At 39.6% G+C, this 26006-nt stretch overlaps 1 protein-coding gene across 1 annotated transcript in view; it reads right to left on the reverse strand.

The window, feature by feature from the left end:
• astn2 (astrotactin 2) overlaps positions 1-26006 on the reverse strand; it is a 303516-nt gene that overhangs the window by 42324 nt on the left and 235186 nt on the right. The window contains exons 17-19 of the mRNA XM_012916877.3: positions 23808-24130; positions 13819-13952; positions 11633-11781 (exon numbers count right to left, since the gene is read on the reverse strand). Coding sequence (XP_012772331.2) covers positions 11633-11781; positions 13819-13952; positions 23808-24130 — 606 coding nt within the window. The remainder of the gene's footprint in view (positions 1-11632; positions 11782-13818; positions 13953-23807; positions 24131-26006) is intronic.

Below are 26006 nucleotides of genomic sequence, written 5' to 3' on the forward strand. Positions count from 1 at the left end.
TCAATATGATTCATGTTTTCTACAATCACAGTGTTGCTTTGTCAAAGTGAATATAACCTGCACAACACACTATTCGCTGAAGCTTTTCTTCCTCATTTAAGTTATTTCTTGAAAGCATTGTCTGCTGAGATGACATATTGTTGCTGAGCAGGAACTAATCCTATGGACAAACTCAGTGGAATGCTTACATCTTGATAACACATTCATTTGCAAGAGTAAAAAGAGCATTACGTCAGAGCTTTACAGTTATCTGAAATTAATCAACTTCCCTCCAGCTAATAATAATTGAGTTTTCACCCAGGCCATAGTTTAATCAAAGATAAGATATCATATTTAAATGTAAAATAACATATGGGTATGAATGAAAGCATGAAGAAACAAGTTTAGCAGATGTAATGACAAAACCGATTAATTAATTATTTGATCCTCCTTTAGGATTAATTTAAATGTTTAATTGCACTGTCATCCTGCCTGCCATAGTTATACAGTTCTGTTAAAGGCAGCTCTTATAGGGAGAAGGTCAAATGAGGTTACAGCTAGATGACAAAGTGGCATGCAAACTGAAAATTGTTTCATGTACACAAACCTTGACTTCCTACTGTTGAAAAAATTTGATCTGACTTGAGCTATTAAAGATATGCGATATCACGTGCTCTGGATGTTTATCAGATTCTTTATTTTTGTTTGTTTCCTTTTCAGAACGATGTGGCACACTGGCTATGACTACCCGTGAATTAAAATCTGTTAGGCAGTGACCTTACCTTACCTTTTCTACATAGCAAGAAATTGGCTCAGAAGGGGTTGCTTTCTTACAGACTAATGGCCTCGTAGGGCCATCTGTACCACGTCTGGTCATTTTTATTGCTTTTGGCTTTGCTTTGTCCTTTTGGCCCTCCTGCTGAATCTGAATTAAGACAAGAGGTGTCAGTACTGACAGGCTGTTTGGTTGTTGTGCTGCACTGTTTGAAGAATTGATTTGCAGTGCCATCTTTTACCTGACAAGGAGAATAGTGTGAACTCATGGCATCAACTAGTGCTGTTGTACAACACTGTGAGGAGACTTGTGTAGGCAGGCATTAAACTAAAACCACTTGTGTCAGCAAACACAGTGGCCAGCATGGGCATTGTGTTTCTGGACATTGACGCTTAGTGAGATTTGACTGAGTATACATAAAAAATGGAAATATTTTTAGAGTAGAGATGAATGACAATTTAAACTTTTTTTTTCCTTTTTTTCCTTTTTATTCTCAAAAGGCAACACGGGCAATGGAACAAAAAGAGGGAATATTTTCTATTGTGAATGAAGCTTGATGTGTGAGCTTGATGTGTAAGTGTTTGAATGACCTATTTATAATTCTTATAACTTTTTTTATAGCACATAAACTGCTTTGTATGTGTCCCTATACTGCTAAACGTACACAATGTATGGAATTAATAGGGAACAACAAAGTATACATAATAATTTTGATTTACTCCTCTACACAATCACAACTAATATTCACACAAGCCACTAACATCCAATTTCCCAGATATAAATATCCCATGATGTCACTGGCATTGATCCAAGTCCAAGACTGAGTTATTTTACCATCAATACTTTGGCTTCCACAGGGGTTCCATTTATTTGTATCATCGCTTTAACAATTTATTTTCCATGATCAGTGTATCTTATTTTGTTTCATTAAGTTTGTCTCCCAATAGCAGTGTTTTTCTTTTTTTGAGATGTTCATCCCGCTCAGGTTCTTCACTTGTCTTAGTAGGACAGTCTTGTGCTATTAACAACCCTAACAGGAACTGTCTTGGTGTCTATTCAGGGTGGGGTGTGTTGGCTACGACAGTGATACATTTAATTGCAATTTTCTTGCTTTAAACGGACTTAATAAGTTGCCATTTCTTTTTTTTTTCCAGCTCTTGCGTCATGACACTCTCAGCTCTACTTCTAGCCATTTCATCTGCATAAGTTCGGTGTGTAGATTAAACATTGTTTATTGTTCCAGGTCATTGAGCTTTCCTTCCTTTAAGTAGTTATCTTGCCTTTCTCTTTAACGATATTTTTTTGTTGCAAGATGGGAATCAAAACCATGATTCTCCTTCATGCTCCTCTTTCTCAGAATGTTAGCTTTCTACTGTGTCTCTTCCTATATAACACCATACAGTCCAACAAAAACAATTACCCACCTAAATCAGCATTTCCCTCTCATTTTGTCAATATTGTGTCAATATTGAAATTACAACACTGATTTTAAAAAAACCTTTGTATAAAGAATATCTTACACAATTTTATAGTGTTTTATATCACATTTAGATAATGCATACTGTAAATGATGTCAGTTTACCTGTAAATTTACATGTAAATATAAACAGACTCAGGGCCTATAGCTTGACTTTATTTGGAGCACAAACACGATGGTAACCAAATTGTCCAGTCAGTGATTATAATAGCTGCAAAAAAATCTCAGCAGGCTTGCTTGTAGTCTTTCCTTGATAAGCATGGGTTTCTATTCAGAGTGCATATTTATTTCTACCATTTTGTGCCTGCATATGCCCCAAATTTGCAAAAACAACTAATCAATCCTAATTTAATGCATAAATGCATTTTAAAATTGATTTTTTCGTCGCCACCAAATTCAACAAAGATCAAGCCCAGGCACAAACTGTGTCAAACAGACAAATATCTCATTATAAATAATGGGGACAAAACAGGCTGCAACAAACAATGATGAATGAAAAGGAAGGAACTGAGAGGCAGCATCCTTATCTTGTCTTAGTAATAATTCCATAATTCCAGTGCACTTCCATTAGCGAGAGTTTGGGGACATTGAATGATTGTTGTAATTAATGAGAGATGGAGAGACCTGTGGCGAAGACAGAGAGACTAACAATATGTGTGTGAAGAGGCAAAATGGGAAAGGAAGCAAAAAGGGAAAGGGACTGCAGAAAGCCCTTGGCCCCCTGCCTGCAATCTGCAATCTGCTGATGGCGAAGCTCGTGACGAGGAGGTGCACAGCGTCCATTTTTAGCGATGAGGTCATCTTTAATTAACAAAACAAAGAGAGTCAGCTGTGTCACTCCAATCTGTTATCTGCAACCATGCTCAAGGACACCCTTTATCTCCATATAATTCAATCTCTTTGAACGAGGGCTTATCGACGCATTGGGGTGCATTCTTGGTCTCAACCAATGATGGAGCTGTCACATAAACAGGGGAGGGGGATACCACTAGCTCTGATCGCATAAAAAAGGGCGACATGAGGAAAGAGGATAGGTATGTAGAAGTACGAGACATGTGATAATAGATGTAAGCAAAGCCGTGGAGCATCCCTGTGTTATTTATCCCAATAAGCTGGCTGGTTAAGCTAGAAGGAGGAAACTGGAACTAAAATAAGGGCAAAGATCAAATGGCTAATCCATTTCTGAGTCCAACAGTGCTAGCGTGAGGTGACATCATTGCTGTGTAACCCTTAGTCCTGCTGCTGTCTGGTTTCTCTCTCCTCCAGCTTGTGTCTTATTCTTTCCTCGTTGTCTTCTCTTTTTTTGTATCTGCGTCTCTCAGAGAGACTTTCCACATTTTCAGACAATCTCTTCTGTTTTTGTGTGCGCATGTTCCTGTCAGTCCTGTAATTGTTCCAGTCTGCCATGCCCTCTGAGATTTTTTTTTTCATGCCACAAAATCAGGTGTCACACAGAAGTGACGCAACACACAGACTCACAGGTTTTTAATTAGCACCAAGTGTGTGTGCATTTGTGCGAGGGTTGCGGGAAGCACAGTGCTACGCTTATGAACGCGCTCACAAAAAAAGTGTCACATCAGCACAACTGTGATTTAAGGACAAGCGACTGAAATTAGCAGCTGAGAAGATAATGCAGGAATGGTACAAATGTGATGATGGAAACCAAACTGTCTGTGTTTAGCCAAAAAAAGAGGCACTAGTAAGATTTTTCTTTTCCCTTCTTTGTTTGTGCTTCACTTTTTTTTAAAGAACTCCCAGGGAGATCGACAAGAAACATAGCTGAGAAACAAGAACATCATATTGCAAATATGTCACTATTTATTCCCACCCTTTCAAAACACTGTCTTGCATCATTTTGCAAAAAAAAAAAAAAAAAAAAAGTTTAGCAGGCTGAGTTTCGGGCTTTGGTGCCACATAGCTTAAATGAAACCAGGTCAGTTCCTTACCATCCTTATCCTTCTTAACAAATATCATAGAAGTATCACCTTAATTACTTTACCATTACTTCAGGCACAAGTTAAAATGGATGTGCCTTCAGTATAGAGTATACAGTATACTAATTCTCTGTCACTCTATCACTGTGTCAACGTTTGGTTGTATTAAAACTAGACTTTCTAGTGTTTTAATAGTTTATGCAAAATCTCTTACGATCTGTGATTATCTTATTTTTCACATCTGGTTTGACCCATTAGTGCTGTGCTGACGTCTTTGTGAACACTGCCTCTGCATTGGTGTGCCATCTAGAGGCTTGAGCCTGAGTCTGAAGTCAATGATTTAAACACATCCATTCCTGATCGGGAGAGTAAATAATATTTAGAGGGAGGAGGGCTATTCCCTATATTAGTTTACCCTTAGCCATATTATACTGACGGATTTTAATGGCGCTATCACCCCATATTCAGATGGAAGATTAAAACAGAAATAGTGTTTTAACCAAAACAAAAAGTGCCACTAATGTTCAGGGATTTCCTCAAATTTGATTCTGTTTCTAACAGATAATATGAGTAGTTAATTGCTTTCTGTGGCGGTCACCAGAGGTCACAGAGATATCCATTTTAATTTGACTGCCCATCAGGATCATTTTTCATGTTTAGAGGTTGCCCATTAAAACCTTTTTATCTTTGTAACAGATGTTGTGCACAAGGCACACAAGTGTAGAATTCCCTGTTCCAGTCGTTATTAACTCCTCGCTTCACTTGCCTACATGCTATATTTTACAATAAGATAGACATTTTCTAACATAAGTTGCGTATCTGTAAGTTGTGACACAATTCTTTGGAAGCCCCTGAAGGAAAACATGGCTCACCGGTTGAGAGTTGACTTTACAAAGATGCTTTAACTGTCAATTTCCTTGAAATATAAATAACTGATAATTCAAAGGCACTCTTTCCACCATCTTGGCTTGTACCCCAGTCTGGCAGGGTGAAAGCGCGCTGCTGTAAAGACAAACGCTGGGCCAGATTTATAACACAAGACAAATCAAGAGCATCACTGCAAAATGAAGCGCTGCACTGTCATTTCTTTTATCTTGTATGTTTTATTTTCATACTCATCAGAAGTGAAAATAATAACTGGAAAATTGTATTAACTGCAGAGCCCTATACTCCACAACAGTATTTTTTGATTCTGATTGGTGCATCACTGTGGATGCATTTTGCATGGCAGCGTCTCTGTCAACACACTGCAGATACACATTCTGGGGGCGGGATTCCCCAGTAATCGCTCAGAACTATAAGAATTCTCTTTTGCATGCCAGTATAGTCTGACTGGAATAGGTAGTTGGAGCAAAAACAACACAATATTTCAAATTACTTCTACAGCAATGTGTCACCTCTCAAGTTATTTAAACCACACGTTTCCCAACTTCTACTGTAGCAATATAAACTCTGGGTTCCAGCAATAGTGAAGTTCAAGCTTAAAAGGAACCTTTTTACTAACATTTCCCGTTTTACTATGTGCAAACTGGAGGCTTTTGAGAATAGCACAGAGGTATCTACTATGGACGTGATTGTATTTAAGCCCTTAGGGTTGCTAGTACAGCGTTGTCCACATAAACAACAAGATAAATGCACTTGTGAGGGACCAGGGTGAAGCCTTAAAAAAAAGTGACAAATTTTCAAAAAGTACTGATAAGTAGGATAAGCTAAGAAAATTGGTTCCTAATGGCTTGTACAGATGTGGTTAGAATGGCTAACGTTATAAAATAAATGCTTCTTGGAGGAAAAGGAGTGAACGGAGACAAATGGCAACAAATGATATATATAAAAAGTGCAAATAAACTCAGTTGTGGGCTGTTTCTCGGGCACGGATGAAAGTTTTAAGGTTGCAGGAAGACATGCTATTGACAGACTTCATACATCGCATTGTATTTTGTTACCTGCTTTTATTTTTAAGGCCTTTTTTGTTTATAACAGTTAGTACAACAGCCCTACCATATGTAAAAATAATATTGTCTTTTCCTGGATTCACGGCCAAATACAGTGCAAGTAGAGCAGGCTAAGAAAAAGAAATTAGGGAGAGGCATAGAAGTGGCATAAGAAACGAGAAGTCAGGGAGCTAACGTGGCTGGTTCTTACGCCACCGACCGTACTGATGGAGGGTTTATAACTGAATAAGGCACTTCCAAAGAACACACTCAAACTTTGACATGAAATTTCCAGTAAACACAGATCCCCTTTACCAATTATGAGGTAACTGAGGTGTAGAATCAATACGCATCACCAGGCAAGACGGAGTCACATCAGAAACATTTATGAATATTAGCTTGGAGGAAGAGAGCTTTCACTGTAAAGATTTTCAAGGACTTTATGATTGCATCTATTCATGCAGGAAGTTGTTAAGGATGAAAAACCTAAGCCAAAAGGGTGGCACATTACGTCATTCAAATCAGCTTATTTAACCCCAGCTTGTGGAAAAAAGCATTTGAAAAATAAAAGCGAGTCTTCCTCTTTGGCGATGACTGGAGCGATGACTGAATTTACTTTTTTCTTCTTCTTTTTTTCCCCCCAAGTGTTATCCCCACACATTTCAGCTGAGGTGTGTGACTTACTCTGCTGATGTCTAACGGATAAATATGTGAGTGCAGCTTTAATTTGTATCATAAATCATGTAAAAGCAGGTTGCACATGCCGGTTTCCAGTGGATAACATCGGCCCTCTCACAATCAGAGAAGCCAAATCTGTGGACTTATTTATGTCCTGTGACTGACCTGAACAATAGAGGGACACGGTCTTTTCTCCTGTCCTCGTCTAGACAGCAATAACATAGAAACATGGCTTTGTGAATCCAATAAAGACTGTATCCAAGTGTCTGCATCTTCACACTCTTTCTGTCTGCCATCTGTATGAGTGTGCATATGGCTGTGTGTGCTCTGGATGTGTGACTCATACTCAGCATGGCTGAGTGTCTGTTTGAAGCCGTCTATATTTCTTTTATGTCAGACGCCAGCCTGTAGCAGTGTTTCAGCTTTGAATGGATGCAGATGCATCCTCAAGTTCCATTAACCCTCTCAAGACAGGCGTTGCAGATTTGCAACAGTTAAAAGCTAACAACCTGATTACCCCACATACATATTTTATGAGTTTGTTTTACTCAGAAGTACCACTGCAGGTATTCTTTTGTGCATTAGCAAGAAAAATTTAATTTGAGCCTGAGAGGGTTAATGCTGGCTTCGGCTATACCCCATCTCCTGGATGAAGGTACTGCTATTACTACTGATTAAGTAGGATGCGGTCATGCTCATCCCTCTCTACCATACATTGTTATTAGTGTTTTATCTAGCTTTTTGTTTCCAGTAATACTGAGAAACAACTGTTATTTGTATGTTTTATGTTTACATTTCTGAACACCATAGGTGTCCTGTAATTTATCATGGAAGAGCCAAATGCTTCAAAGAGCACTTTTATAATAAACTAGTCCCTTATTCAACATTCAAATATAAAAATACAAAAAGTCACATCTTCCATAATATTCCCTCTTTAACACATGAAAAGTGAATATCACCTCACACTGCTTTATAGTGCCAACTGTCATCCCTGACTTAAGCTTTGGATCAGGATTTTTCCCTAGAATGGTCAAACATGGTTTTACTGTAATTCAGCCGAATAATCCTAGAGTGTACCCACCCTAAGATGTTGGAGAAGCTTGACTACGAGCTCAGTGGTTCATATCGTCACACAGTCTCGGAAAATGTGAACGGGGAAAATGAAGGAGAAACACTTGTATCCAAAAAACCACCAAGATGCCCTCAAGCAAAAGGTTTATCCCCCAAACTGCTGCTTGGCCAACGAAAGCTGGCCTTAGTGGCAGCTGCCATAAGGAAATCTGTCAATGTGCATTTGTCTGTGAAAGGCAGGAGGAGCTGAGAAAAAAATATAGCACTGAGGAATGGCTCGGCTTTAAAACATATTGCACTTTTTATACACAAGGTGAGTATTGTATAGTGCTCAGCTGGACGTTTTTTTAATTTCAGCTTTTGGTTTCACAATTTGTTTCCCAGTAAATGCTTCTGAAATTCTTCTTAAATAAATAAAGTCCAATAACTTCAAAATACATAAGTGTGAGAAAACGGCAGTTCTTGAAAAACATGCTCCTTTATTTGTTGAGCTCAGAGAACTGGATCTCTTGATTTTAAGAGGCAGCCTTTACAGTTAGGTCCATAACTATTTGCACAATGAAACCAATTTTGTAATTTTGCCTCTGTACACCATCACAGTGGGTTTTAAATCAAGGTGTGATTGAAGTGCTGGATTTTAGCTTTAATTTAAGGGAATTGACAAATGTATTGCTTTAACTGTTTAGGAAGTTCAGCTATACAGTCCGTCAAATTTAGAGGCTCCACGTGTAATTGGCCTAACATCATTTTAAATAAATCATTTTCAGTCAGTAACAGCAGGCAGTCTTGAACCCCTGGAAATCATCAAACGCTGCATCTCCTGTTTTGAGAAGATTCCAGAGATTTTCCACTGCAAAACTTGCTCTATTGGGTTGAGATCAGTTGACTGACTTAAGCAATGAAGAATATCACCAAACTTTGCATGGAGAAACTCTTGGCCTGCTTTAGCAGTACGCTTTGGAACGCTATCCATTTGCGCCATCTGATCAGTTTTGCAGAACGGGGCTGAATCTGAGCAGAGATTATTTCTCTCTACACTTCGCAATTTATCCTGCTACTTCTATCAGCAATCACGTCATTATTAAAAACCAGTGGCTTGGTTCCACCGTCTGCTATATATGCCCATGCCATAACAGTGCCTGCATCATGTTTGACAGATAATGTGATATGCTTGAGCTAATGAGCTGTTTCTATTTATTCTCCATACTTTTCTTTCCCGTCATTTTGTAACAAGTTAATCTTGATTTCATGTGTCCAAAGATTGTTTTAACATTTTTTAAATATATACTTTTTTCCTCCCTGAACTTGGCAGGCTCAGTTAGAAAAGTCAAATCTGGTCTTTCTGCTTTTGAGTATAATCTGTGAATTGTACATTGTCGTAAACCCTCTGTATTTATTTCATTTCTCGATTGCAGACTTTGACATTGATGTCTTCTTGAGGGTTTTCTTGACTTTGCTAAAGTTGTGAAGATGTTTTTCTTAACCAAGGAAAGAATTATGCAATGATCCAATAGCTGTCTGCTGTGGTGATGCTGCAGAGCCAGCCAGCACATTGGATGTACTAGGCTGTTGATTTGGCCACTCCTAAAGTTCTCTGACAGGTTTTTTTCAGCCTAATGATGGTCTCCTTCACTTGGATTGACACGTCTTTATTAAGAGTTGTAGTGAAAAGCTACCAAATGCAAACTGAATGCTTGGAAATGACTCCATATCATTCATTTGCTTTTTTATGTAATAAAAAGAGAATGAGTCTCATTTGGCTGCTTTTTAATCATTTTCCAATAGTACATTCAATGTAAGCCCTAAAAAGTTGATGGGATACTTTTGTTAAACCCTGATCACACCACTGATTTATTTTAAATCCACTGTTTTGGTATACAAAGGCAAAAGTGGGTCATTAGAAGTGTCATATATATTAAGTAAACATATGGAGCATGTAAGTGCACTGCTTGTCACCAAACTCCTATTTTAACCCTTTAAGACATACCATAGAACTGAGCCATTTTTTGGAGCATTTCAAGTTGCTATACATAAATACAACCATTATAGCCCAAATTTTAATAATATGTCTGCATTAAGTGCATAGTAATTACATAAATTGCAAAAAAGTGCAATAAACTACAAAAAAATTGAAAATCGTTTTTGTTTTTTTAACATATATTTCTAGTTAGAGAAATTTAAGAGGCTTATCCCTCAAAACTGTAAATACAAAAAAGTTGCACAAACTAGTTTCCCACCACGGGAAATTTATTTTGAGTGTCTTCATAGTTTTATTTTTGAGATACACCAATTTTCATATACTGCAGGAAAAACGAAAAAAATATATTACAGTGCAAATTTGCAAAATAACAGCATATGCATCAAAATAAACTATTTCCAGCAGTGCAATATGAGTCCTCAGCATCCCAGAAACGACACAGAAAGTCATAAACTCAAACATAACTTTTAAAAATACAAGTATAGGCTCATAAGGCCACGATGGTAAAAAAGACTACATTTCCGCAAAATGACGTCACTTCCGGTTTCGGGCAGGTCATGCAGGACATGCGATAGTTCACGCTGATGGACGTAGGAAGTGTTACAAACAGCTGATCGGATCGGTAAAGCGTGTTTCTGGAATATTATGTTTTTGTTGCTGCAAGTGCTTTTTATGCAGTTTTTGCAAAGCTATATGTGGAAGGAAACTGTGACCGAGGACAAGCTGATGGCATAAGATGTAAGTACAACTCCTCCGGTTTCATATGCAAAAAAAAATTATTGCGCTAGCTTACGTGGTTGCAGAGCTACCGGGATTTAAAAATAGTTACGCAAAATGGAGCGTGCCCGCTCTGACCGGCTTTAAAGGGTTAAAGAAAGTTCAGAAAGAAAAAAACACAGAATAAAGTTAAAAAGACAAAAGATGAAGACAATGATTTCAATCTGCATTGTTCTCTGTTATAACATGAATTAGAGTGGTGACTGGCACATAGCAAAGTGAGTCACCCACACCATCTGCCCCTCCGTACCTCACCTCTGCCAGCATGGCTCTGTCTAGCTATCTGTGCCCTCTCTTTCTCTGGTGCCCACGCTTCATTAGCTCCTCCCCTGGATGATGGATGGCCTGTCCGTGCATCCCAGTGTCTAAAGCCAGACCATCTCATTTCTCCAATATTATTAAATCTTGCCCTTTTCCCTGACTCACCCCACCTCCCGTCACTACCATGACCATTCCCCTATCCCCACAGTGCAGCGGTCAGTACCATTTACGTCCCTGATAAATTGTCCTACGTCATCTTCTCCCATCCTCAGTCTGAACTCCCACGCCTGTTCTGTATCCAGACAAAAGCTTTAAACTCATTCACTGCAAATGTAAGTTTAATTCTTCTTATTTGAGTCTTCTAATCAACTCATTAAACATCTTTATTCTTGTATCTGTCAGTGAAATCTCTCATCTTCCTTTCCGACATCGCTTCATCACCAATCTGAAAAAAAGGAGTCTCTCACTCCAGCTTGACCTAAAGCTCATCAGTGTTCCAGCAGTACATCACCTGATGTGGGTAATTGCTTTTCCTGCAAGCCCAATCCCATCTCAGATCTCCTAACATAAAGGTTAGGCTTCTAACTCAATGCATAACAGACTTTATTTATTATAGAATCAATAGTATAAACATTTCTTATTCTCAGCTTTTGTGTTTGTGAATGTAACTATTTGTACTTTTATATGTTGCTATGAATATATGTGGAACAAAGACCAACAATAAGAAAGCTTAATTAAAAAGATGCTTTTAGCCAATTTAAGCTCCTCTACCTGTGTAGATCTCTGCCTCTGAGGGATCCTCTACTCGTTTGTGCTGGATGATGTAGTCAGAAACTTTGCAGCCAATCAGAGGCTCCACATCCATCCACTCCAGGGCGACCATTGTGCTTGAGGGCTCCAGGTAAGGGGATAGGCGCAAACTAAACAATACAGAGAATACAAGATAAGATAAAAAAAAACACACAAAAAAAAACCAGACATATATGAACAATGAGATAAAATGCTTCCACAACTATTTGGCATCCTCATCTGGAGTTTCACATAGGATTGTATCAGCGTATGCTTTATGCTGAAAGCATGGTCATAAATCTCAAATGGATAAGTGGGAATCCCACGTGTTGTTGTTATTGTGTTGGACTAGAGAGTGCACCACCTCCAGCTATATGTCATCTGACAACAGAATAGCAAACAGAGACTTGGAACAAAACAGCATTCCAAAGCCACATGTGCTCCAGCAGCTTTCCATGTGTAGTTTTCCCCCTTTAATCCCTCAAAAGAGATAAAAGAACAACATTTCAATTTTTGTCTGCTCTCCAGCTGTGTCTGTGACAATGCCATGAAAGAGGTTAGCTGTTTTGATGCTCAGTTTTATCCTCACACACAATAATAATACTTATTTCAGGTTCTTAATGTGTCTACCACTAACCAGAGTTGGAGATTTTGGCAGCTGCAGTGACTCTTGGGCCTTTTTTTTTGTCAGGTCGTAGAGTTACAGAAACCAAAACTCTGTTTGTGGCATCAAGTAAGTCAACAACCACAATTCATAAACAAAATACTAAGAAAACAGTCAAAAGGTTTATGCATTTCAGAGTACTTCTATAACATCTGTGCAAAATAAACTAGAGTCTGATTTCAATATCACTTCCTATCTATTTTGCTTCTTGGCTTAAAAGTCAAGGGTCAGCATATATTATAACATTTGGGCCCACAGGAATGGTACTGAACTGCCAAAACTCACAGAGTTTTCTCTGCACAATCATTACAAAAGAAACAGCTGTTAATAAAGGATGGAACTGATTATTTTGCTATTTAAATGGTCCAGTAAAACTTTAAAAAGTCACAAAGAGAAGGACCAGTCAGTTACCTCCATACCATTTATACACGTAAGCTAGAAACCCTCAATGAATGTATAAACTGGCTTAGCCAGTCAAGAGGCATATGCATGCAGCATATGGCCCTAAAAACATGGAAGAAAAACTTTAAAATAAGGCAAACTGTCAGCAATTCATTCAAGCTAAAACTCTGAAAAATGTATTTAGAAAAACTTCTAATTTAGGGAAAACTACTTTCGGTGCTTTAGGATACTTACAATTGTGCAAGTGCAAGCTGCTTTGCAACCTCCCCCCACCCCCAGGGCCTCTTTTCATTCTGTGTTTTTCTTGTATCCATACACCCATTTTCTTAAACACTTATCAAGTTCAGGGATGCAGAAGGGTTGGAACCTATGCTAGCTCTTATAGGCGACGAACACATTGTATAGGTAGATGGTTTATTGGGGGCCTATACTTGGCTTAATGATTGCAATATCTGTTATCACTTGCACCTATTCTGTTTTTCCTCCTGCTGCTGCTCTTCCAGCCTTTGGGTATCCATGCATTGGGAGGGTAGGGAAATATGATCTTATGTTGTCAGTTTCTTGGACTTGGACTTTATAATCCGCTGTGTCAACCAAACTATAATAGGGATAATTCTTTTGAATGCATTAATGATGTGTGCCATAATACAATTTACTGCTTTAATTATGCAAATCAAAAATAAAATGAATCCAGTTTGTTCATTTTTTTAGTTATGATTTTTTTATGACTTTAGATAATTTATCATCAAAGTCTTGCCCTTTCAACTTCCTGTTTCTTTTTAAAGATTTTTTAAGGCAACAATCGCTTGGGCGGATGACTCACAAAAGGCTCAGGGGTATTATTAGGACACCCTGAATGAGAGCATGTTGTTGTCAGGGAAGTGTAAGGGCTGACTGACAGTTATTAGAACTTCAGGGACTGTGCTTATGTCTACAGCTTTCTCAAGTGCCCCTGGAGTCGAGAGAGACAGGTAAGTGTGTATGTGTGCGCATATCCATGTGCGTATAAGTGTCCCTGCAGTGCACTGGTGCATGCATCCATAAAACCTCTCTTGTGTATGTGCATGGATTCCAAAGTGTCATAGTGTCACCTCACACTTACATCGGCTGCCTGAGGGGACTGCAGTTAGGCAGGCCATCTTTGCTGAAGGCACTCAGGTCACAGCGACACCAGTTATCGATGACATCGCCCTTTCCAGCACACCAGTATGAGCTCATTGTGGCACTCTTTAAGGCCTGTAAAGGGTAACAGGTGAGAGAAATGCAATTATCTTTTGAAACAAGGGCTTACTGTCCAGCTATGCTTATCCCATCCCCCCTCCTCACCTCCCACCCAGCCCACCCCCTCAACCAGTTTCCTCCACTGGTTTCCTCCACATAACAGCACACACAGACATTCATCTTATGTCAGTCAATTTTTCATTTACCTTTGACAGTTCCCTGAAATGAACTCCAGGAGACAGCCAGTAAAAATATAGTCTTACATTTGACGGAGTAAGGACTGGTCAAAATGCCCTCAAAATTGTTCAGAACTCAATGTAAGTCTCATAAAGATGTAACAGCAGAGAGGCGCACACACACACACACACACACACACACACACACACACACACACACACACACACACACACACACACACACACACACACACACACACACACACACACAGTCAAAAAGAGAGTGACCTTTTCATACCCACCGTTCCCAATTACCAGAAGGCAGGAACATCACACTAGCATTAACACTGTGACACTATCACTGTGCTTACACTGTGATATCATAGATGCACTGTGACTTCTATGATAGATGAGTGAGAGCTGTGACACTAGCCACCTCCCATTCCAGGGTAGCGGGTAGTGAGATATTAATAGATGAGATCAACTTCTGGCATCTCCTTGTGCTACTTCATTTACAGGTGGATGAAAAAAGTTTTTTAAAAAAAAGGTCGTAGCTCAGCCATCTTCTAAAAGGCAGCAAAATGCCAATATAACCATCAAAGCAATAAAATATAATGTCAGGGCTTTCGTTAAAGCTGCAGGCTCTCTTGAGGGTGAGTTCAAGAGAGTTCACCATCACTACGACTCCCCGTCACACTACAGATCAATGAGCACTCAGTAATTTATGTGCTCTAACTGGTTGATAGTGTGTATTGGAATTTATTTTACTTATGTATTAATCACATTATTTTATTGTATAATGCCTTGGTGCCACTGGATTTTAACATGTCTCACACTCATACAGTAAGACAGATGGTGGGGGTCTAGTAAGGAAGTTGGGGGAAGCAGACAACTCCACAGGAAGAGTCTTTTGTCTCTTCGAGGACTCTGGGAGGTAGCAAGGGAGTGTGAACCTTAAGGTGTGAAACAGCTGTGTACTGCCTTTTGTTCCTGGAAAAGGTATTTAACTGAGAGCCATGCTAGGCTCAGAGAGACTCCGTGTCTCCGTCTGCCCCGCGATCATGCAGGCTCTCCACCAAGCTTGGTTTTTCTGTTCTTTTGTGTTTTGATTAAAGAATGTTAGCTACCACTCACCGCTCGTCTGCAGGCTTTATTTAAATGGAAAACTTCCACAACAAGTGTTACCTCACGCAGGCTACTTTGGAGACGTGCTTGATCGTGATCTCAAAAAAAGGGCACTGAAGCCGTGCAGAAACAGTAGCATTGTGTACCAGGTATCCAACAAAAAGGAGGAAGGAGGCCCCTTATTGTTCGAACGCATGGCATATGACGCTGATTCAAAAGCAGAGCAACTGATGATACTACGCACACATCTCTAAGACGACTGAGTACATGCTGCACACAAACAAAGTGAAAAACAAACATGATCATGATTAATTTCAACAGCTCACTGTTTCGTTTCATTTGAGAAACGCCAACAAAGATTTTCTGCAGTGTGTTGATTAGTAGAAGTGACATTCGAGCTGACTTTGGTCATAGGCCTGACCAGAGAGGCAAACAGCTTGGCCAAAATTGAGTCAGGGTATGCACTCAGAAGCTGATGTTAGCATTTCCATAACATTGCATTGTGAGCCTCAAAGAAGGCTCAACAGACTTTCATGGGAACTGACTTCTTCCACTCGAGGCAAAGTACCTTGAGAGCACAAATGACCTAAATGAGCAGCAGAGGAAAGAGTGAGGAAAATAAAGAGGGTGAGGCTGAAGAAAGAAAGAAAGGAAGAAAGAGAGAAATAAAATAGGACAGTGAAAAAAATCTACAAACAAAGGTGTGAAAATGGGGACTTCCGACACTGAAACACATTCCCTGACTTTACTAGGGAATGGATCCTTTTGCAGCGCACACTTCATCATTACATCCTCCAGTACAGTACCAGGGCTCTAAATTAGGTATTATAGGGGGCAGGCAAGCACTATAATCCAGAGCCATATTATAATCCATTGGAAAACCGAAAAGGTTATTATGCCACCCCCCCCACCCCCACCGGATGAACCCATGTGGTAAACTGCTGCCAGAAAACAACAACAGCAGTAGTCTTGCCACCTCAAATCAATGGGAAGCAGGCCACAGTGAAATGCAACACACACAAATAACACGGGCTCAAGGTCTATGCACGCACACAGTCTAGGCAAATATGAGAAACGATCTCCAATACCAGGGGCAAAAGAGAGAAAGACCACAGGACCGCAGTGCCTGTACCACCATCAGATTCCTAGAAGGGAAAAAAAACCCATATGGGTTTCTGCGCTTGATTGCATGGCTGCACATGTGAAAAACAGACAAAGCGATTACCACTGTGTTTATGTTTGAAGAGTAATGCAAGCCATTCTCCTTTGGGTAAACAGGGAATCTAATTTTGGTTTAGGGAACGAGGTGGGAGTTGGGTGGGGATGCAGGAGGTAAAATAAAGACGAGGATTTAAAGTTCAGCAGGGAAAAAAAGCATTTAATTACGATAGAATGCGTGCGGTGGCTCGTGGTGACGAAGACAGCAACGTATGCGGCAGGTGAGAGTGAAAAGAAATAAATAGGCAGGAAAAAAATCCAGTGATGAAATAAACAAACACAATGAAAATCCCGGGTCAGAGTGTATGTGTGTTCAGTGCTGTTGCTACATAAGTCACAGTTGGCAAGAGGAGGCTACTCTACACTTTATCGATTAACTGCGTATTCTGCATTTCCCAGAACTCCACAGATCCATACACATTCTGTAAGAACCAAACATTATCCATTAAGCTTCATATTAGAAAAGGTGGTGTTTCCGTAAAGAAGGCTCTCTCTGAGGACAGAGTCTTTGTGCACCTCAAACACATTCACTTTTAGGAACCTGCTAGTGCCTCTAACACGCCGTTTTACCGGTTCGCAAACACGGCACAACTTTGTCTCTGCTAACCTTATCAACACTGAACGAATCAAGTTGAAATGCAATCACTCCCCACGTCAAATGTAAGACAAGAGCAGTGAACATTGAGGGCAAGTGAGCATCAGCAAAAACTCAAGCCACAAATTCTGAGCTTTGACGTCATTTAAACCCTGCAGACTCGTTGGCACCAAAACACAATTTAGACCTTTCACTTTTCTAGATGCCTGTCGTGACTTACAAGTAAGCAAGCAACGCCATAGTGACGTCTTTAATGTATTAATCTGTTTGTCTAGTCTATGCTGACCATATTACTGTCTGTATCCAGAGGCTAATACACAAAAACACTGGCCAGCTGGCCCAGAGTATTGATTTATAAAATAATCACCAGTGGTGGTAAAGAGTGTAAGACACGGCACACACACACACACACACACACACACACACACACACACACACACACACACACACACACACACACAGCCCACCATAATGATGTTCTTTCTGTGCGTGTGCGTGCATGCACACATGCATTTATCTGGCCCTTTCCATCATTCAAGGCTAATGGTGTTAACAAGGGAACCAATGGGCTGCTTCTAGGAACCTTCCAGGAAATGGGACAGTGGGGGCAGCTCAAAGGTTGGTTCAAACAGAGGTTGATAGTGTGTTTGAAAACTCTCAAATATTAGGAAGGTTTGGGTTTTTTGGTGTCCCAGTTCTGCCTGAAGATGTTCTGAGCCGATCTGACCTTTCCAGCAAAGTAAAGTGATGGTTAGTGTGTTATTGTATTTTCTGTTACAAGATAGCATTAGGCAATTAAAAACAGCTAAGAAACAATTATAACAATAATAACGATAAAACAAACCATATCCTTTACTGAGGTAATTATAAGGGGTGCAACGATATTCGTATCGATATTGAACCGTTCGATACAGTGCTTTCGGTTCGGTACGCATATGTATCGAACAATACAACATTTGTAATTTATTTTATCAATTTTCCTTCTGACGATGCTGTCTGTGTGGAGCGCTCAGTGAATCTGTGTTCGACTACTCCGCCTAGGCTGCACTGTCGAGCGCAGATCCACTGAGCGCTCCACACAGACAGCATAGTCAGAAGGAAGAGCACAGGGCAAGCTAGCGAGACAGAAGTTAAGCTCTCCTTGCAACAGGCAAATTGACCCTCATTCAGATCTGGCGTTTGGAATTATTTTGGTTTTCATGTGACGTATGACCCTGAAGGTAAGCGAGTCATGGACTAAAGTAAAACAATATGTTGGATGTGCCATGCAATGCTCAATTACATGGGTGGGAACTAGTGTGTTAGCGCAGTTAGCTCGTTAACGTGTTGGCCGTCTAGCCCCATGCACGGGGCGATTGGCGGTAGCTCGTTAACGGAGATTTGCCGTGTTGTGGCGTTAAGGTCATTTCAACGAGATTAACCTGAAAGCACTAGTGGGAACACAACGAATATGACTGCACATTTACGCCGACATCATCCTAGTGCAAAGACAAAAACAACAAGCATGCTACTAACTTTAGCCGAGTCATTTAGACAGCTGTTAGCACATGATTCTCCTTATGCTGCTGAGAATATAGCCCAGAAGAAGCGGATAGTATAGCTTTTATTTTGGAAAGAGACATTTCTCTGTAATAAACTCTCTTTTCCAAAGATGAGTGTTTCCTCAATCAGATACAGGGCTCGCAATATCGCTAGCCCGACGTCCCGGAGCTAGCGATTTTTTCAGTCGGGCTACCAAAATCTATCTCTTCCCTGCCCGTCGGGCTATTGTAGGAAAAATATATGTCAATGCTTTTGCATTCTTTCAGAAATGTAGCTGGGTAATTATGTCATTGGCATCGGTGAGCCACTGTCAATATGTGACATATTGAAGTCGCGTTTGAATTTGCGCTTGTTTTTTTGCTTTCACTTTGCAATCGTGCGAACTGTGTATAGAGAGCGACAGCACTGATCTGTGAGTGATGATAATTTGTGCACCAATTCCTCTGACATCGTCTTATTAATCGTTAGCTCACTATGCAAACATGACAAGTGAAATCTCCCGCAGCTTAAACATGTGAGAGGTTGATCGCGCAGAGAATCGCTGAGCTTATGTGAGTGAGCGTGTAAAAGCATTTCAGTTCTGCTGAGCCAAATAAGACAGGTCAGGGTGAAGAAGTGACAGCCAAATAAAAGCTTACCACAAAACGGAGAAGTTATGACAAATCAGACTATAAGGCAAAAAGAAAGTGCAGCTTTATGGTTTCATGGACAAAAGAATTTCTGTGGCTGCAATATGACGAGCTAAATAACCAGGGGTGCACATAAGTGGTCCGCAGGTGCGCATTCGCTGTCAAAATAAAAAACGCGCACAAGGGTTAGGGTTAAATTTAAAAACTGTACTTTTGAGTTAAAATATATATTTATAATTTTAATAAATGACAAATTAAAAATGCATGAACATTTTTTTTGTATCGAAAAAATATCGAACCGTGACACCAAAGTATCGAACCGAACCGAACCGTGAATTTTGTGTATCGTTGCACCCCTAGTAATTATCTATGCTACTTTTAAGCATTCATTCTGTAAGTTGTATGAACACTAATACACTTTTTGGGGCTTTGTTATTGGAAAGAAAGGTTTGTGTCTGTGAGGTCAAACTGTTTTGGCTGAAGCATAAAGAACAAGTCTGTACTGCTGCTGATGTAATTAATGGATGTTTGTGGATGAGGATGTAAATAGTATGCACTGACCATGCAGGTTTTATAGAAAATTGTTTAATTATCTACCCTACAGGAGCGTTCGCCTTCCTTCTTTGTTATTGTTGCTTTAGTCTTTGCCTTTTTTCATCTCTCTCTGTTTTCCTCCCTCTCTTTGCTTTTTTCCCCCCGTAAATTGAATTGAATCGAATTAAACTAAATTAAATTTTAATTAGATTTATGATTCTGGAATCTAGAAAGTTAGTTTATAACATAAATTTGCAGCAGTATTCAAGAAGTGTTGTTGTTCTACAAACCAAATAAACTCTGTGACCTGAAGGGGGAGGAAAAAAGAACTTTATGGCTGCTCTGCAAAGCCAGTTAATAATGTCCTCCAGGAAGTAGGTGCACATGTTTCTTTGCCAAAGATGAAAAGAGAAGACTTCATGAACATACCTTCTGAGGATTCAGGGTGACAGAAACCCCACAATGGCATTAGTGCACTTAATAAAAGCATAAAAAAAGGAAACGTGTGCAGATCTGGGATAAATTTCTATTGAGTGATGAAACCACACACACAAACATAAAAATCCTTTACTGACCACCACCTCATCTGTCAAACACAGTGGTTCTGTTATGTGTTGGGCATGCGTGGCTGCGCATGGAACTGGCACACTGCTGTTTACTGATTATTTCCCCGCTTTTAGGCGCGACGGCGTGAGCACTGTATGAGTTTCAGCCAAATTCATCAAAACACACCACATCATATTTCATAATTCAACAGGTCAGTGAATTAAAAACACTATCTTTAGCCAAGTCAGGCATTTTATCAGTTGAACTAAATTCCACTTGCTAAAGGTGACCTTTACTGTCACCTTTAGAGTCCACAACAACTGTCCTAAAGGTGAACTTGAGAAGCATTTGACATGATACTCCATTAAATATTTATTGTAACAGTTTTGTTTGACATGATGCGATCTGTCCAGTTACTTCTAATTGTATAATTGAACTTTGCGCTATGTGTTACAAGGTATTGTATGTTACTTGCTCCCTATGCAGTGCCTACTATACTCTCTTGGTTAATGGTGTTGCCGTTTTCATTTTAAACCTGTAGTCTCTCATCTACTCTTCGGAAATATTGGAGACACACCCCTGCGAGGGGCTGCAGTACTGGATAATGGTCAGAGCATGACAGCAACAATTCTCCAAGATATAGAGCATTCTGACCCATTAGACTCACAACCAATTTGTTCAAAAGGTTTGCCGTAATTCAGTCATAGCAACACAGAACTACTGGCAAGCAATAAGCTTATTATATTTAATTTTTTTTACCTTGGTTTTTTCTTCTGTGGGACTAAAAAAGTCTGTGGTAATCTGCATATGCATGTATTTATTTTCATACATGCATCTGCCCAGTAAGCAAGACCACCAGTGCAATTCCAAGACTGGTTCCAGTTGAATTCAAGTCAAGACTCGATCTAAAAGACGCCCTGCCAGAGAACAGAGCAACATGAGAGGCATTTAGGACCAAAACAAAGACGGAGGAAACCTCAAGTCTACACTTCCAAAAATAATCATTATCATCTATAAATCCATCTAAAAGTGCAAATGAAGAATGAATAAGCAATCAAAAAACCCACAAGCTCTGGGACTGAAATCTTGTTCGGACTCAAATGACATGGATACACAGAATTACATCTTTGTGTTATTCAGTATTTGAAAGGATCACTTTTTAAAAAGGTAAATTGCAACTATTGAAGATGTTGCAATAAACTTTAATTGAGTACCAAAAGAAAAAAAACAAAAAACCCATACTGTGGACTAAAAAGACTAAAAATAAAGACATTTCTTGTACATTGTTACTTTATTTTGAGGTTTTATAACCATCCAGTATCAGTTCACTTAGCTTTTATCGGTTTCAAAAGCCTATTTTCAATTTTCACTTTAGGTTTCTTTTTTGTTTAGTTTCAGTTGACTGTAAAAAAAAAAGTTCTGTTATAGTCTTTACAGGGAAAGGCTGATTTCACATTGTGACCAAATCCCCTTCTGGCGTCACGTGAGTCAGTAGTGAAATGGACGTGATGCGTCCTGTCAAACAATCAGGCAGCTGGGGGGGGGGGAGGTTACTGACAGATGCCAGGACCTCGGAAAGGAGGGACAAAAGGAGGCAAAAAAAGAGTAAGTGGTCGACACATATAGATATGATCTCGGTCCACCTAATCATAAACTAGATAACAAAGCTTCTATTTTGATTGCTTCCATGGGCTAAAGGGGGAAAAAAAGTACTTCATCTCTGAGAAAGCTTTTGCCACATGGCAGCTGTCTTTCCTGATAGACTCAGCCAAGTAGAAAGACAGTCTCAAGCAAAATTGCGCATGTGAGACGGAAACACATAAAGGAAGAGAGTGACAGAGCGAGAGGGTGGTTGCGTGTGCAGGTCGTCGCTTGTCTCTAATGCAATGTAGGTATGTGCCATTCTGACTAGAAGCAGCTGTGGCCGAGAGAAGAAGAGAAAGCGAAGAAAAGAGGAGCAGTGATGGACTCCCCTCCCTCCCAAGAGGTCGATGACATCAATAAGAAGCTAATAATCCTGCCTCAAGCTACCTCAGAAGGGCTGAGCGATCCACTGCAGTCTAGCCCTTCTCCTCCTCTTCCTCCTCCTCCTTCTCATACATCTCACTCTCTAAACCCCCAGAAGACCACTAGTGGGTAGGGGAAGAGAAAAGGATGGATGGATAGCAAGGTGTTTGGAAGAGAGGCATTTTACTCTTCCTCACGTTTATGTATTGATGAAGCCCACTATGGGCCGTCTACTATTGATTGTGCCTTCTTTTCTTTGGGGCTGTGGTACTTGTTATGGGAGGCACGTACAGGAAGCTATATCGTGTATGTGCGATCATAGGTTCACATATATATACACACACACACACACACACACACACACACACACACACACACACACACACACACACACACACACAAATACATTTGATTGCTGAATGATTGATAAGGGTAAAGCTAAACTAAGCTAAACTCCTCCGTATATATGCATGCACATGTCTTAGGTGGACGTTACCTGAAATCTTGTTTACTCACACTGAGAAGACAAAGTTATCAAAACTTAGGTATCAAAAATAAAAAAGTGCTGAATGAACAAACAAAGAAAATATGGTCTAATATTTAGCCAGACCCCATTAGTAAATTTGCTTATGGAAAGGAAATGTGATATGATTAACTTTCTCTGCAAAAAGATCCAAAGACATCTGAAATGGGATGAATCATAGTGCAGCACGTGGCAATTAAGCTGATATTACATTCAGCTGTATATACTTGTTTAGACACGGGCGCGCATATCTCACACATATACACATCGACTTCCCCACAAGAGAAAACCATGATGTCATCCTTTTTAGTCCCTCTGTATTACAGTATTCATTTCCAGCGGTCAAAGTCAACCAACCAATGCCACCTAGAGTTGAATTCTTATAACTGCATCAGTTAAACGCTTCAGACAACAACAAATATGTACAGTTAGAAAGTTTGATTACATCACCATTAACTGAATGCCCAGTGGTGCAGTATTTAGCTGCCAGCTTGTCAGCACAAACCACCAGCAGTGTAAAGATGTGAAGACAGATTTGCATATCTGTCTGTCTGTCTGTCTGTCTGTCTATCTATCTATCTATCTATCTATCTATCTATCTATCTATATATATATACATATATATATATATATATATATATATATATATATGGGATAATCATATTCATATTTAAACGATATGTATAAATGTTAGCAGATTAAATCTTGCAAACTTGGGAAAATAGAAGGAATTGCGGTATTAATGATAAAATTAGGCATTTCATTAAAAAAAACAAAAAAAAAAAGGATTTTTAAATAAAGTGGTGAAAGTTTATTCCTGTATGCGGATTGCTTTTGCTTTGAGTAGCATCACACCTCTTAATTAGGTTGACAGTTCACATTCTCATCTGTCCCTTTTCCCTTTGCACACATGCATGTGCATGTAAGCTGGCACACAGACACAGAGCTTCCTATACTCCCACGCTGCTTTCTCACCTCTTTGGTGACGTTGTCTTGGACCAAGCTGTAAAGGGGCACGACGCGACTGACTTCCAGCAGAACAGGGATGGGGGAAGGCTGTTCACCAGTCCTGCTGTTACCAGTGCGGCCTCTTCCCGATACTCCGCCCATCATGGCCTGGTGATGGCATAGGTGGCAGCCAGCTGGACAGCTGCCCTTTTCTTCACAGCGGATCTCCACACCATTCACCATGTCATCAGATAAAAGCTGGCTCTTCTGCAGCGCCGACAGGTAGCTGATGAAGGGAAGTGACTTCAGCTCACGACGCCCGCCTCCACCAATACCCTGCTCCGTTGCCTCTGGAGGGGTTTTTGGGGAGAAAGGGGTGTTATATGGGGCATTAGTCAAAGGAAGGAGATAAACAATTAAATGCAATATTGATTTACTTTAAATGATTGATGCCACAGTGTCAGATTCTTTCTTTTTTTATATGTACGCTTTCATAATTATAAAGACAATCCCCCTTTTCTTAACTCTGTAAAAATAATTTAACCTTGCTTGGAAAAAAAGAAGATTAGTTGCATAGAATATCACCATCTGGATTTACTTGAAAGAAAAAAAACAAAAAACCTAATCCCTTATGACCATCAGCTGTCATAGACAAAAGAGGAATGGCTAGGGGATAAAAGAAGGAGGGAGGGGATGTGCCTGGTTTCTTCTCATAAGTGTCAATTACCACTTTTTGATGTCCTCACTGGAGTTTGGGGAGATTCTTTTTCATCATTTCCTCCTTAAGCAGGAAAATAACACACCACATGGAAAGAAGAGGAAGTGAAAGAAACAGGGGAGGAGAGAGATTGCTAATCGGGTGTTGAGTGATTGATTTGGAGGACACAGCAAGCCACATGTTTCAGTGGAGCACATCTGCCATCTGCGCTGATGTGGCAGATATGCTTTTGTTTCCGTTTACTTTCCAAAGAAATGCAAGTTTTCCAACTAAGCGATAATGTATTTTTTCTAAAACAATAAATAAGAGTGCACCAAAGCTTCTTTCACGATATAACAATTACATATAATGCACTGTCTCGCTGTGTAACAAACTGCGGAGAAAACACAATGAGAAATATGCAAAATGAGACGCATAATACTGAAAACAAATCTGTTTTTATCAGTGTAAATTAAAACATCAGCCTCTACACATGTACAAAAACAGCAGTGTGCAAAATCCTACTCTATAGTCACGCTTACTGAAAGTGTAGACAGTTTAAGTTTGCTCTTCCTCTTCATTGCATGTTCAGTTGGGCCAATTAGAGATGCTCTTTTAAAAGGCCTATTAAGAATTAGCTTTGCAGAAATGAAAACTGCAAGCATCAAATAACACATTTACAGCATGCAACGCATAAAAGAACATAGCAGGCATCTTATAAAAAATGTGAAATATTTATCTGCAAATACAAAAGAAACATTTTCGAACTATTCTAATTTGCATTACATTTATGTGGCATTTCCATGATCGTTTCAATTAAAAATCGAGGTAAGTAAGTAAAAATTTGACAACAAAGTCGTTGCAACAATTAAGTATCATATCCAAAAAGAATACTGGGTTTAGACAAATATACCAGAGTGGATTCTTCCAGGATAATATTAAAAAGTGGCTCTGAAATAACCATCTGTGCTCAAAGTTTAGTTATTAAATCTAAGCTGTATTTCATGTCAGGTAGCTAAGACTTGTTCCGTAAGTCTGTGTGTCAAAGAAAATTTTGTGTGTCTTTGTTAGTTATTCCCTGTGTCCAGCTAGATGACACTTTAAAGGTGGGTGGTAACTTCATTTGAAACACAATGCAAACAGGCTCAATGGGAGGCCCATGAGCCCAATTACACCCACTTCACAAGGAAGCACAGACAATGAAAAGCGATGTTGTCAACCAGCTCCCACAATAAATCCCATATCACCTAAGCATTGTGCACCTGTGTCTGTGAGCCTGCTTATTTGTGGTGTATAAAGTACACTCCACACACATTTAGAGAAATTTCCCCAAATTCGCAGTTTAAGGAGTGACCCAGCTTGTTGCCTCTTTAGCTGTGACAGCTCTTTACTGTGTGGAATAGATGTGATGCTTGTGCAAGACTTGCCTGTCACCAAAACACTGTAAAGAGATAAGTGTGGTGAGGTTACTTGCTATTAATCTTGATCTTTCTTTGTTAATTAAAATCTCTTTGTAGACTGGTTGCATC

The sequence above is a fragment of the Maylandia zebra genome, linkage group LG7, assembly GCF_041146795.1.
Source record: "Maylandia zebra isolate NMK-2024a linkage group LG7, Mzebra_GT3a, whole genome shotgun sequence".
NCBI lineage: Eukaryota > Metazoa > Chordata > Actinopteri > Cichliformes > Cichlidae > Maylandia > Maylandia zebra.